General features: G+C 40.9%; 1 protein-coding gene across 6 annotated transcripts in view; it reads right to left on the bottom strand.

Moving 5' to 3' along the window:
* PDZD2 (PDZ domain containing 2) overlaps positions 1 to 15,665 on the bottom strand; it is a 486,763-nt gene that overhangs the window by 118,504 nt on the left and 352,594 nt on the right. For all 6 annotated transcript variants that reach the window (XM_020995096.1, XM_078153229.1, XM_078153227.1 and 3 more), the window contains one exon: positions 2,569 to 2,711. In XM_020995096.1, the coding sequence (XP_020850755.1) occupies positions 2,569 to 2,711 (143 nt within the window). The remainder of the gene's footprint in view (positions 1 to 2,568; positions 2,712 to 15,665) is intronic.

The following is a 15,665-nucleotide window of genomic DNA, read 5'->3' as shown; positions in this document are numbered from 1 at the left end:
CAATGGGGGTGGATGGAAGCAGAAAGAAGATTAAACAAAATAGATACAAAAGAGAGAGAACTTAATTTGCAGGGAAGGCATTAGCAGCTGGAAATCAGGAAAAGCTTCACATAGAAGGTGACCATTGAGCCCAGCCTTGAAGGAAACTAGAGATTTCTAAAAGAGGCAGGTTAGGAGACACTCCCCCATATCTTCTCTACCCTTACCTCTCTCCAATTCACTTCATTCCTTCCCTTTCACACTCTTATCATTGCTAGATTTACATCTATTAATTCTTTGTCTCCTCAACTAAAGTTCTACTTCTGTGCCTCATCGTGTTATGGAGGTAAGCTTAGGCACATGGCGGGGGGTGGGGGCTATGCCAGAGGAGTACCCCATCTCTAGCACATCCTACAAAGCTGGAAGCTTCCAGGATAGGTGTGGCTATGGTATGCTTTATTTATCTGAGAAGCAGTTTGGCTAAGACTGGAGACGCTCATCACTAGAAAAGTTATCCACCAGTTGATAACTTCCTTATTCACAGAAACCATGAAGACTATTAAAAAAAAACATGAAAAATTCCACTTTTTAAATCTGTTAAATGGAGGGAGTCCTCACACTGATAAGATCATCTTTGTGGTATCTCAAACCAAAAGGCAACTATAAATTCTCTGAAGGTAGGCACTGGGTATGTTCCTGAGTATGGGATGCAAGGGTGCTGCTAAGTTCCCATGAATCCTCAGTCCCTTGCTGATGGACAGATAGATTATAGTGGAAAGATCATTGCATTTTGATCACAGTTCCATCACTCACTAGCTTTTTTCTGGACCTCAGCTTCCTCATTGTGGGAAGGTGGGAGTAGATGATCTTCAAGAATTTTAGGAAGGATATTGACAGAGTATATACAGGATGGTAACCAGGGTGACAAAATGCTTCAAAATCATGCCATATAAGGATGTTTAGCCTAGAGAAGAGTGGACTTGGTGGGTGGGAATGAGGGGAGGAAAACATGGCAGCTCTTGTCAAGTATCTGAAGGACTATCACATGGGAAGTGACTTGGTTGCTTAGCTCTGGAAAGCAGAATGAGTATCATGAAGAATACAGAATAACTCTCTACAGAGAGGTAGATTCAGGTTTGATGTCAGGAAAAACTTCCTAATGATGAGGGCCACTGTAAAATGAAATGGGCTACTTTGGGAGGCATTGAGTTCTCCATTAGAGGTCTTTAAGCTGGAGGGACTTTGGACTGGAGGGACCATGTGTTGGATATGTTAGAGAGGATTCTTGTTCATACTTTCCAGCTCCAAAATTCTAGGGATTAAGGCTTGTAAAACAAAACTATGTAAAAAATGTTTTTTCTTTCCTCCCTTCCCCCCGCCAATAAATATAACAAATTATCTTATTAGTCTGTAGGCAAATTTATCTGCTACAGTGAATCTTGCTTCTGCCCTCAGCCAAGAAATAAAAAAGGCTATTTCTTAGGTATACTCAGGGTGTCCCAAAAGTCTTAATATAGTTTTGTGCTATTAAAGTTTTAATAATGTAAAACTATCCATTAAAGCTTTAACAGAATAAAACTACACCAAGACTTTTGAGACACTCTGTTTCAACATATTCCACAAACAAGCAGAAGGGAAAATCAGGAATGAGTTTAGCAGGAAAGGGAATATTGATCCTTCTGTGACCTCTGGATCTTAGACACTAGGTATTCTCATAATGCAAAAGAGATGATATTTCCAAAAACAGGAGATCTGAGTTTAAGGTGTGTCTGACTTATAAAAGTAATGAGACCTAGCTCATGAGATGTATTTCAAAATCAATTTCATTACTGATTTGGGGGGAAACCTGGTGCAGTGTAATGCAGAGATGTCACACTGAAGGGCTCCCACAGAACTCCCGAGTGCAACTAGATTAAAATATAATTGGGAAATGTTTAGCAAAATAAATAAAAATATAGCACAACATAAATTATATTAATTTGTGGTTTTGCAAGTCAGTGTGTGAGACACAGGGATTCATTTCTATTCAAATTTGACATCACCGTTTAGTGTATACAGTGCTAAACATGGGAGCCAGGAATACCTCAGTTCTAATTCTGTTTCTGTCCCTACTGGTGCGGACACAGGTACAAGTCACTTAACCTTTCCAGGACTCCATTTTCTCCTCTGTAAAATGAGGGAGCTGGAATAGGTGGCCCTAGGGTCCTATACAGCTATTGATCTATGCTTCTATAATGAAATTGCCAATTACTAGAAAGTCCCAGTTGACAGAATAACAGATGATTAAAAACCTAAAAGTGTTATATAGATACAAACCAAGTATTTTCCTCACAACAACCCTTAGAAGTAGACAGTGCAAGTATCACTTCTGTTTTACAGAGAGAAAACTGAGACTTATAAAGATCAAGTGACTGGCCCAGGGCCACACAGCTAACGTCAGAGCAGGATTTAAACAAAGGTGTTCTGACTGCAAGTCTAGCACAATATCCCATGACCTCTGATAAATTTAGCGTTTTTTAGAAACTGGTTTAGAAGGTGAGGAGGAGGTGGGCTGGGGGGATGGGAGACCTGCAGACCCAATTCTATCACCTGTGTGCAGCCCCTCCTTCTTCTACATGTGCAACGATGATTCCGTGGGGCGATCGCTTTGATCCCCGGCCTCCGGTTATCTGGATGCCCAGGCCGTCTGATCCTTTCACCATGTGCATCTTCCAGATCCGGCAGCCTTCTCGCTAGAAGAAAAAGCAAAAAGCGTAGTGATGGAATGATACATCGTTAAACAGGAGACATTTCATGGAGTTGTCGCAGCTGGGACAAAATCAGCAGCACTTAGAAATGGGCAGAGGAACTGAATGTTCTCTCTGTGTGTCAGAACTAAAGTCTGCAGCGAGAAAGAACAATTAGCAAATTCATGACTCCAAGTGCTGTTTATACTTGCCTTGTAAAAGCTTACATCCTACCAAATTTACATGCCCTCTATCCTATCTATGTTGCTACCCCTTCTCCCCTCAGTTACATCATCTCTAATCCCTTGGCTGGCTCACAGGACACAAACAGGAGTCTGTGGTGAAAAATCTCACTCTGAAGACGGAAAAGTCTTTTAAAAACAAACCAGAAGGGGACTAACAGAATTTATTTGATTTCTCTGGGACTTTATTGCCCATTTCTCTTTGGACCCATTACCTCAATTCAATGCAACGAGCATTTATTAAACACCTACCAAGTCTCAGGCCCTGGTCTAGACATCGGGAATACAAAGACAAAACCAAAACAGATGCCTGGGCATGTCTGGTTATGCCCTCTTCAAATCAAACGATAACTATCTGCTTTCTTTATCCATCATGAAAGTCCAAATCACCTTTCCCAGTGCAGTAATGGTGAAACCTTCCTAAATGAGTGCTGTTAGGAATAGGCAATATGCCCAACTGAATTGCTTGCAAAACAGAAAGAATTTGAAACATTTGGAAAATCTGAAATACATTGTCAGAAAGTGAAATGAAGCTTTATGCAACAGTAAAACACACACACATACACACACACACACAGACTTGGACTGACTGCTGATGTGCAGCAATAGGAATGTCTAGAAAAATTACTGCCAGACATTAGAGACCAGTTGGACTCACATGTACTCCCTATTATTGCACTTTTCTGGAGGGTCTGATTTTTCCACAAACACATAGCACTGCTGAAAACCCCTTCTTTCACCAGATGACCAACCAGACAGTCTGGCCAAATGCAGCTCTGGAAGCCGGAGTTACTCAGGAGTTCATGAACCTATTCCTCCTTCCCCTCTTAGCCCAAGCTTCCCGATTCAGACTCCATCGCTCCTCTTGTCCGTTCCCGACTCCTGGAGCCTTCCCTTCCACTGAGCTGTCCTTCAGAGATCTGGGACTGCAGTGCTTCTGTGTAGGCCCCCTAATAGGCAGGGAGATGCATTTCCCTCCCACCAGCAGCCCCTCACTGATTCTGGATTCCTGGGACCAGCTTACTATTCCTCAACACATACCATAACCAGAAATACCTAATCACATACACTTTTATTAGCTGATATGAATGTGACTGTGTATTCTCCAGCTGCACAGTTTGGTCACATGTCAAAGATGGGTGAGCATCTGGAGCTAACCTGTGGGGTTGTCCTACCTGTACCACGCCAGGTTCTGGCTCAGCTCCAGTGGTCTGGGAAAATGGGACACTGATCTTCTGGAAGTGGTGTGGTATAGTGGACAGAGCACTTACTGGGCTTGGAGTCAGGAAGTCCTGGGTTTGAATCCTGCCCCAAATGCTTACTGACTATGTGACTTTATGGAAGTCATTTCACCTGTATGAGCCTCATTAAATGGACTTAATAATAGAACCCATCTCACATGGTTATTGTGAGGATCAAATCAAATTTTACATATATGTGTGTGTGTATGCATATATAAACATATACATATATACACACATATATATGTGTGTGTATATGTTTGTAAATTCACAAATCTTAAAGCACCATTTAATGTGAGTTATTATTATGCCTTCTAGCTCAGAGAAAAAAAAAAGTATGCAAGATATTGCTAATGGGTCATGAGTTTATGGTTTGATCCTAGGAGTAGGTAAACTTATTCAGTTTTTGCTGAGGCTAAAAAAGGAGGGGAGAATAGTGGGTATTTTCTTCTGGAAACATAAAGTTCAGATTGGAAAGGGGACACACAGGAAGCGAACAAACTCTTGATCTCAGTTTTATTTGATCATTTGTAAACACTGGTAGAACCAAGAGTCCGGGTTTTTGTTAGAGGACAGAGTACATGGGACATGTGATTCTCTCAGCTTGGGAACACCCGCTGGGGCACTTCCTCTCCCAGGGCCAGTCAGAGATCATTTGTCTAGGGTCCTGTGGCCAGTAGGTGTCCAAAGCAGGTCTTCTTGATTCAAGGACCTGTAATTTGGAACCATGGTGGATCTTACGTTGGCTTTCAGAAATAATGGGAAAAAACAGGCATCTCTACAATTTGAATGTCTCTAGGCTGCAATGTGTTTAAGTAGCATGAGCTGCAAAACCTATTTCCCAGTTGGTTTATTCAGATGACGATGTTTTGGATATGTCCCAAAACATAATCCTTTGGAGGTCACAGAATCAGAGAGGTAGAAGGAACCCTGAGCATCAACATGACCTACATTCCCTGCTTCTAGGAGACATCTAAAGCTTCTCAGATAATTAGATGAAAAAGAAGGACTTTTTTTGGATAAAATACAGTTCATTGATTTACTCTACGTATCTGTCTGATGTGGTGTTGTTATTGTTTGTCCTTCATTCTCAAAGAGGACCATGACATTGGGGAGGTGATGTCATGACTTTCAAGTGAGTTGGATTTAAGTGAGGGAGGGCTGTGCAACATCACCAGCCTCCCTTTCTCTTCTGGTGCCATCTGGGTTTAGTGGCAAGATATAGATCAGGATGACTGGAGATGGCCCTGGTCTGATGTATACACTGGCAGGGTGGCCACATGCTCCGTTGCACTTTTGTTGGCAGCAGTGTCATTTCTTAACCTCATTTAATGAGAAGGGGACAACTAAGGGGCAGTGAATAGAGTGCTGGGCCTGAGGCTGGGAAGATGCATCTTCCCGAGTTCAAATCTGGCTTCAGATACTTACTAGCTGTGTGACCCTGGACAAGTCATTGCACCCTGTCTCCCTCAGTTTCCTCATCTGTAAAATGAGCTGGAGAAGGAAATGGCAAACCACTGCATTATCTTTGCCAAGAAAACCCCAATATAGGAACCCAAAGAGTCAGACATAACTGAAATGATTGAATAGCAACATTCCCCAAACCAAAGCTCCTATTTGAGTTTCTGTGCAAGAATCTGCCCAGTTGACGGCCTCAGTGCTTTCTCTAAATCTCTCAATTATCCACAAGCACAAGCACCATCTAGAGCAGAAGTTCTTAACCTTTCTTATTTCATAAGCCTCTTTGGCTGCCTAGTAAAGCCTATGAAAGGAAGCCTTCTCAGAATAATGTTTCAAAATGAATAAAACAAAATACACAAGACTGCAAAGGAAATGAATTATATCAACATACAGTTATCTAAATATTAAAAATCATCACAGACCCCAGGATAAGAACCTTTATGGTGAATAAACAGGAAACTAGAGGAGAAGCATCCTAGGTTGGTAGACCTGAGGGATAGGCCTAGCTGTCTGACACTGGGCGAGTCACTGAAAATCTTTCAGCCTCAGTTTCCTCATTAGCAAAATGGGGGAGATGATAGCACCTTGATGTAAGTGTCAAATGAGGTAATACATGTAAAGCACTTTGCAAACCTTAAAACCTATATCTAGATTAACGTGAGCTTCAGAGGTAATGCCATCTCTAGCATCTTGCAATCTATCACAAAGATAAAGAGACACACTGGAGAAGAAACGAAACCCTACCAATTTGAGTTTCTTCACTATATATTACCATTTTTTTCCCTAGGAAGACTTGTATGACCCGATGCAAAGTTCAGTGAGCAGAACTAGAAAACACTGTACACAGTAATAGCAATATTTTAACGATAATTAGCTGTGAAAGACTTGGCTATTCTGATCAATACAATGATCTACAACAATCCCAAAGGACTCATGATGAAAAATGCTATCCACCTCCAGAGAAAGAAGTAACAAACTCTGGATGCAGATTGAAGCATACTTTTTTTACTTGTTTATTTTCCTTTCCTTTTTTTTTTTTTTGCAACACGACTAATATGGAAATATGTTTTACATGATTTCACATGTATAATGAGTATCATATTGCCTGGTTTCTCAATGGGGGGTGGGGGATGGGGGTGCAGAATTGGAAAGAGGGAAAGAATTTAGAACTCAAAATTTTAAAACGAACATTAAAAAATAATTAATTTTTTTCCAATTATTCTTTCAACTCAAGATGGAGAATGAGACATACCTGGATATGAACAACACGGGAATTTGTTTTGTTTGCCTATCTAGTAGCTAAGTGATGAAGTGCATAGAGCACAAGACCTGGAGTCAGGAAGAACAAAGTTCAAATCTGGCCTCTGACATTTTACTAGCTGTGTGACTCTGGGCAATCACTTAACCTCTGTTTGCCTCAGTTTCCTGTAAAATGGGAATAATAACAGCATCTACCTCTCAGGGTTGTTGTAAGGATCAAATGAAATAATAATTATAAAGCTTTTAGCACAGTGCCTGGCACATAATAAGTGCTATATAAATATTAGCTAGTTATGTGTTGCATGGATTTTGTTTTTCTTTTTCTTTTCTCCCCCTCCCCCCAGTTTGGGGAGGTTGGAGGGAGAGAAAATAAATGCTTATTAATAATGGGGGGGGAGTAAAATAAAATAGAGGCTACATACAAAATAAAAGAAAAATAAAAGAAGCCCTTCTCCATTGGGTGCTGACATCAGGAAGAACTTCAGCACTGGCCAGGGAGCAAATAAAGAATGAAGTTTCTGTTTTCAGGAAAAAGGGCGTCTCTCACAAAACACTGCCCTGCCCCTAAGAGACAATAGCATATGTCAACTGAAGAATTCCTCAAAAGTTTTCCATGAGGAGTCAGCAACTTTCTAACACTCAAGAACAGCTCACTCACCAGGAGAAAGCCTACTTTTGCATTTAACAGCAGCAGCCCCAAGTGAAGGCCACAGAGGAGCTGCCAGTTAGTGAGAGTTGAAAAGACGTAAGCATGGGAAGGAAACACAACAGGATGGGCTGGAACCGAAATCCTTCCTCTTCAGCTTTCTCCACAGGTCACTGGGCATTCTGGGACAAGAAATCCTGAACTTTCTCCAACTTGGAGATTGACTCTTTTACTTCTAACTAAAAAGAATCTCAATTCCATGATCTGATGATATTTGAACTTAGCATGAATTTAGGAGGACAGGTCACTGTATGAATATACACACACACCTGAACAGGAGTTGTAGAGGGAAAAGGAGATGGACTGAATAGGACAATGGGCTGGATCACAGTTGAGAAAACGCACAGTGCTTTCAGCTCAAGATGCAAAAGTCCAGCCTTTTAACCTGGTGTTGTCTTCCAGAAAGGTGGTGTGGTGGAATGGATGAGGACTGGCCTCAGTGTCAGAAAGACCTGGGTTCAAGTCTTGCCTTTGAGATGTACTGGCTGTGGGATCCTAGTCAAGTTAATGTCTCAATGCCCTAGGCAACCCTCAAATACTATAAGTTGCAGAACAATTGCTGATCTGTATTGGGAAAGAGAATTTCATCCAGGGAGCAATCCATAACAGTGAAATCATTAAAGGGGAAAATAATTCTCCCATGATGCAATGGGACTGCAATTCTGAGAACAACATGTCTCAGAAGACTTAGACCTGAAGGTGACCCAAAGGGCCATAGTGGGCATTACCAAGGACAACTTGAGTGTGAAAAGTGGTGTGAAAGATATATCAAGGACATGTAAGACCCGAAAAAGGAGGTAGACTGACTACATAATGAGATCAAGGGATAATAGACTGAGTGTGGCTATGGTATTGACAGGGTAGTAAGAGGACCAGAGGAAGACTTTCAGGGGCCTGGAGAGAGTCTTTATGCAGTCCCAAACCATGAAAAGGTGTAGAGGTCTTATGACTACTGGGTAACAACCAGAAGGTATAAACTACACTGTGATAAGATCACAGAACCATTGATCTATGTAAGTTGTGCAACCTGAACTCCTATATTCCCATTCTTTGACCCTTGATCTCACTGTATCTAGAGGTTGAACAATTTACACAAAGCAAGTCATTACAATTCCATGAGGCCAGGCCTCTGGGAGGGCATCCCTGCCAGTCTAATGGCCTCAACACCATTCTCTCAACCCTCCACCCCCTAAAATGGGCTGGGCAAATGCCTGATTCTAGAGCAACTCCTTTTTTCCCCCAAGGATACAAGTTCAGAAAAGCAAAACAATAGCTATTTGCTGAGCATTTGTATACCAGGCACCAAGCTAGGTGCTGCTGCGTTTTCATTCAGTGAATCACTGAAGCCAAAATTGTTATACAATAACATCAGCTTCCTTCCAAAGCTCTTAGTCACTCTCTATGAGCTTTTTTTTTTTTTTTGCCCTAGTGGAACAAACCAGAGTCCTACCATTTATCTAAGCTCCCTTAGCATTTATCTTTTGATTTTTCTATCTCTTCATTAGAGGAAGAAAATCCAACATCCAAGGTAAAGTGAGGCAATATGAACTAAAGGAAAAATCCACTGGCATGGAATCAGGAGACTCAGATTTTAGTGTCAGCTCAGCTGGTCAAAGTCTGTATGACCTTGGGCAAGTCAGTTCACTTCTTGGGTCTTAGTTTCTTCCTCTATGTTAAAGGGACACTGAATTAGGTGACCTCTCAGGTCCCTTCTAATTATAGGCTGCTATATTTTTATGTTTCTGCTATCAATCAAATCATTAGAGGGTAGGTAATTATACTTACAGCAGTCCAAAGGTCTTGTTTCACCTGCTAATCTCTCCTATTTAAAATAGTTGCTTTGAATACTTAATTATTATGTGTGTCATAAAGTCATAGTAAGAAAGACACTATTTAATTCAATTAAAGAAATATGTGTTAGATACTTACTGTATATAGAATGCTGAACTAGGTACTAGGGAGGTAGGGCAGAGCATATACAATAATATAATAAAATCTCTGCCCTCATTGGGCTTACAGGGTAAAGGGAGGCTGAGAAGGGGGGATATGACAAGTACACATTAAATAGTCATAATACAAAGTAATACAAGATATTATATACAAGAATTAGAGAGGTACAAAGAAAAGCACCATGGGATGTTCAGTGGGAAGAAGTCTCTCTTGTTGATTGAGAAGGGGATAAGACATGAGAAAAGGCTGTCTGGAGGAGGCAGAGCTTGAAAGCAGAGAGTTAGAGGGAGACATCTCAGGACCTGGGAAGAACAGGAGCATAGGCAATTCAACTCAATTCAACCAACCTTAAATAAGCACCTGCTATGAGCCCCGCACTAGAGATACAAGACAAAAAACAAAGAATTCCTGCCTTCAAGAAGTTTATTTTTTTTTCTAGAGGCAATCAAGGTTAAGTGACACTTGCCCAGGGTCACACACCTAGTAACTGTCTGAGGCTAGATTTGAACTCGTCCTCCTGACTCCAGAGCCAGCACTCTATCTACTTCACCACCTACCTGCCCCAAGAAACTTATATTCCAAGGGAAGAAATACATACACAGAGAGGTAAACACAAAATAAATACAAAGTCTATACTAGGATGGTGCTAGTTAGTAGGAATAGAAAGGAAGGGAAAGAGGAAAAATAAACATAACAGTCTGGATATGAAAGGTGAAAGGGAAGAATTAATCATAGTATGAGATCTGAATCCTGATAAAACAGGATTAATGTTTTATTGAAGGCAGAATTAGTGAAGTCATAAGGATGACTGGATTTCAAGGGAAAGATAACAAATTTGATTTCTGACAAGCTTAGTTGGAGATACTAATAGGACACCAATGTAAGAAATTTCCCACAGACAGATGGAAATGTAGCTCCAGAACTCAAAGGACAACTCAGGGCTAGAAATAGGGATTTAGGAGTAATCTGGTAGAGGTGGTGGTTAAAGCCATTGGCATAAGTGAAATTTTCAAGGTCAAGACTATATAGAGTCCTCTCTAGTCCTCTAAGAACAGCAGAACTGGAGAGGGCAACTACCACAAGGACATAGGAGAAACATGAAGAACTAGTGAAGGAGACAGAGAAGGGATGGTCATGAAAGCAGAAGGAGAACCAGAACTATAATGACTCTGAATTCCTACTCCTGGAAACTTTGTTCTTAATCAATCAATCCATGATCTACAAGCATTTATTAACTGCCTACCACATGCCAGGAGCTCACATTCTAACATGGGAGATAATAGTACCTGTATCAGTACATTTCCATTAAAGGTAGTTTGACTGGGAGAGTCCCACTAGTTAGTAGGATCAGGAAAGGTGTCATATACAGAGCTTCTTAAACTTTTTTCACTAGGGACCCCTTTTCGATTAGGCAGCATACATTGGCACTGCATGGCCTGATGGCACACGTAGTGCAAAGTATGCATGTTTTCTGTTCAGAACCAAGGCTTCAGTGAAGTTGCTCCATGCAACACCAGGCAAACTCTGCCAGAAATACCTCAGATTCATTACACATTTGATTTTGAATTAATTTTTGGTCATTGTGCGTTCAGAAACGTTTTACTATTGCCAAACCCACAGTTTAAAAAGCGCTGAAATATGGTGCCCGAGCTGTATCTTTAAGGTGAAGAGGGTTTCTAGGAGGTGAAAGACAGGAAGGAGGGCATTCCAAGCCTGGGTAATGGTTGGTGAAAAGGCATGGAGGTGGGTAAGGGAGTGCCTCTCTCTCTCTCTCTCTTTTTTTTTCCCTTGATGAAAAGAGAGAAGACCAGCTTGGCTGGCTCACAGAACTACAAGAGGGGGAAGAATAAACATGATGAGGCTAGAAAATAGGTTAGGATAGTGGAAGGCTTTAAAAGCTAATGGAGACAATTGCATTTTTCTATCAGAGACATTAGGGAAGCGCTGGAGGTTACTAAGTAGGGAAATGACATGGTCAGATTTGTGCTTAAGGAAAATCACTTTGGCAGCTGGTGAAGGAAAGTGGATGGAGGATAACTGTACAAAGTGCTACCAAGAGGTCATCGAGGAAGAAGAAAGAAAACAGGCCATTACGTTTGGAAACTGGGAGATCATTGCTAACCTTGGAAAGAGAAATTTCAGCAGAGTGGTAAGGACTGAAGCCAGACTGCAATGAAATAAGGAGAGGATGAATGATAATGTAGGCCATGGGGATAAGCAACTTTTGCAAGAAATTTAGCAGTGAAAGGGAAGAGGAATAGTACTAGCTAGATAAGGTAGAAAAAAGATCCTTTTAAGATTAGGAAATCTAGATAGATGATAGATGATGGATAAATGGACAGATAAGACTGATTAATTGACTGTACTTATTAAGTGCTTACTATATGCCAGGTATAAAGCTAAGATGTGGAGAATACAAATACAAATAAGACAGATCCTGCCCTCAGGGAACTTATATTCTAATGGGGACAATACAGCCCAACAAAAGGGTAATGAGGAAGATATCATTAAATGCCCTCAGTAAAAAGTTAAGATACTCTGTAAATTTATGGAAGAGGAAGGAAGAAGCCTGACCAGAGAGCTGGTGGGGAGCAGGAAAGGCTTAGAAATGTCATTGGGTGCAAGAACATAGTGAGTCACTAAGAGCACAAGGACTGTTAAATAGGAATGAGAGTTCAGCTAGAATGATGCACTATAAATTTACAGTGGGCAAAACAAGCTCATTCTAAGATCATAGGAGCACAGATTTTAGAGTTGTAAGGAACTTTAGAAGTCATTCAGTCCAATCCTCTCACTTCATAGTGGAAAAAATTGAGCCCCAGAGATGTTAAATGACTTGCTCAGGATCATACAGCTTAATAAGTATTTGAGGGACTATTTGAACCCATGACTTCTTGATTCCACATCCAGTACTCTATCACATTGTCTTTCAATTTCATGACTCTCTGTAAGAGTTTTTGGGGGGGGTTTGGCTTTTACATTTTTTTTTTAAAATTTTTTAAATTTTTTAAAAATTTATTTATTTTTAGTTTTCAACATTTACTTTCACAAGATTTGGAGTTCCAAATTTTCACCCCATCTCACCCCTCCCCACACCCCAAGATGGCATGCATTCTGAATATCCCTTCCCCTAGTCAGACCTCCCTTCTTTCTCTCCCCCCCTTCTCTTATCCCTTTCCCCTTCTGCTTTCCTGTAGGGCAGGACAGATTTCTGTACCCCATTTCATGTATTTCTTATTTCCCAGCTGCATGTGAAAACTATTTTTTTAATATGTGCTTTTAAAACTTTGGGTTCCAAATTTTCTCCCTTCCTCCTTCCCCATCTACCCTCACTGAAAAGGCAAGCAACTCAGTATAGGTTATACATGTGCAGTTATGCAAAACACTTCCATAGTAGTCATATTGTGAAGAACTAACTCTATTTCCCTTAATCCTATCCCACCCACCCCCATTTATTCTATTCTTTCTTTTGACCCTGTCCCTCCTCAGAAGTGTTTGCTTCTGATTCCCAATCTGCCCTCCTCTCTATCATTCCCCTGCTCTCTTGTCCCCTTTTCCCCTTATTTTTCTGTAGGGTAAGACAGCTTTCCATACCCAATTGAGTGTGTATGTTATTCCCTCCTTAAGCCAAATTCTATGAGAATAAGATTCACACATTCCCCCGTTTCCCCTCCACTGTAAAGCCTTTTCTTTTCTGTTTTTTTTGTGAGATAATTTACCCTGTTCTACCTCTCGCTTTCTCCTTCTCCCCGTATAATCCTCTCTCACCCCTTATTTGTTTCTCCAGATGTGACCTCTTCATTTTCAACTCACCCTGTGCCCTCTATCTATCTATCTATCTATCTATCTATCTATCTATCTATCTATCTATCTATCTATCTATATCTGTATCTATGTACATAAATATAATTTTTCCCTCCAACTACCCTAATATTGACAAAGGTCTCATGAGTTATAAATATCATCTTTCCATGCAGGAATGTAAACAGTTCAACCTTAATAAGTCTCTTATGATTTCTCTTTCCTGTTTACCTCTTCATGTTCCACTTGAGTCTTGTATTTGAAAGTCAAATTTTCTATTCAGTTCTGGTCTTTTCATCAAGAATGCTTGAAAGTCCTCTATTTCACTGAATGACCATTTTTTCCCCTGAAGGATTATACTCAGTTTTGCTGGGTAGGTGATTCTTGGTTGTAATCCTATCTCCTTTGCCCTCCGGAATATTATATTCCATGCCCTGCGGTCCCTTAATGTAGAAGCTGCTAAATCTTGTGTTATCCTGATTGTGTTTCCACAATACTTGAATTGTTTCTTTCTGGCTGCTTGTAATATTTTCTCCTTGACCTGGGAACTCTGGAATTTGGCTACAATATTCCTAGGAGTTTTCCTTTGGGATCTCTTTCAGGAGGAGATCGGTGGATTCTTTCAATTTCTATTTTGCCCTCTGGTTCTAAATATCAGGGCAGTTTTCCTTGATAATTTCTTGAAAGATGATGTCTAGGCTCTTTTTTTGATCATGGCTTTCAGATAGTCCAATAATTTTTAAATTCTCTCTCCTGGATCTATTTTCCAGGTCAGTTGTTTTTCCAATGAGATATTTCACATTGTTTTCTAATTTTTCATTCTTTTGGATTTGTTTTACAGTGTCTTGATTTCTCATAAAGTCACTAGCTTCCAATTGCTCTATTCTAATTTTTAAGGAAGTATTTTCTTCAGTAAGCTTTTGGACTTCCTTTTCCATTTGGCCAATTTTGCTTTTTAGGGCATTTTCCATTTGGCCAATTTTGCTTTTTAGGGCATTCTTCTCCTCATTTGCTTTTTGGACCTCTTTTGCCATTTGAGTTAGGCTATTTTTTAAGTGTTATTTTCTTCATATTTTTTTGGGTCTCCTTTAGCATCACTCTCAGTTTTTCCTCTACTTCTCTTACTTGCTTCTCAAAATCCTTTTTGAGCTCTTCCATGGCCTGGGACCAATTCATATTTTTCTTGGAGGCTTTGGATGTAGGAGCTTTGGCTTCATTGTCTTCTTCTGGTTGTGTGTTTTGATCTTCTTTGTCACCAAAGTAAGATAATATAGTCTGACTCTTTTTGTGCTGCTTGCTCATGATCCGGCCAATTACTTGAGTTATAAACTCTTTGTTAAGGTAGGAGTCTGTTTCCAGTGTGGAGAATGTACTGTCCCAAGCTTCAGGGGTTTTGTGCAGCTGTTTTCAGAGATACTTCTAGGGACCTGTAAATTTTCAGTTCTTCCAAGGTGCTATGATCAAGGGCGAGGTGTTTACTCCTTTCCTGGCCTGTGCTCTGGTCTATAAGTGACCACAACCACTCTTTTCTGCCTTGGAACTGTGAGGAAGATTTCCTCTCCACAGCCACTACAAGCTCCACCATGCCAGCGCTCCTCCTCGCCCCAGGACAGCCACCTAGAACTGTGACCCAGATCTAAGCACAGGCAAAGCAAGAGAATCCTGCACCAGCAAAGAGATCCCTGCAATCCCGCTCTGATCAGCCACTTGATTCCCCTTTCACTCTGTGGGGGGGAGAGGGGAAGCTCAGGAGGCAGCCCCTGCCCCAGGCCGCGCTCAGGGAATGGAGCTGAGACCATCTCACTTCTCTCTCAGCACGGCAGAAATAGACTTTTCCCACTGACCTTCTAAGTTGTCTTTGGCGTTCGTGGGTTGAGAAGTCTGGAAACTGCCACACTTGCCTACGATTCATTCCTCTGAGGCCTGCTCCAGGTTCACTGTGGCCTGCGTGCCCACCCCGCACTGCATCCCACTCCCAGCCTGGCGCAATATACCTTTTCGATCAACCATCCAGGTTATCTTGGGCTGGAAATTTGTTTCACTCTGTCTTTTTGTGGGTTCTGCTACTTTAGAATTTGTTTAGAGCCATTTTTTATAGGCATTTGGAGGGGTTTGGGGGAGAGCTCAAGCAAGTCACTACTTTCACTCTGCCATCTTGGCTCTGCCCCCCTGTAAGAGTTCTTAACCTGGATTTCAGTCCTTGGATAAATTTCAGGAAATATATGAAGTTGAAATGGGAAAAAAACCCTTTATTTTCACTAACTTAGTACCTTTAGTTTCTTTTGTAATCTTATGCATT

Source organism: Phascolarctos cinereus, unplaced genomic scaffold, assembly GCF_003287225.1.
Source record: "Phascolarctos cinereus isolate Bilbo 61053 unplaced genomic scaffold, phaCin_HiC Scaffold_4;HRSCAF=312, whole genome shotgun sequence".
Taxonomy (NCBI): Eukaryota; Metazoa; Chordata; class Mammalia; order Diprotodontia; family Phascolarctidae; genus Phascolarctos; species Phascolarctos cinereus.
Note: the sequence above shows the minus strand (reverse complement) of the source record. Positions and strands in the feature narration are given on the sequence as shown.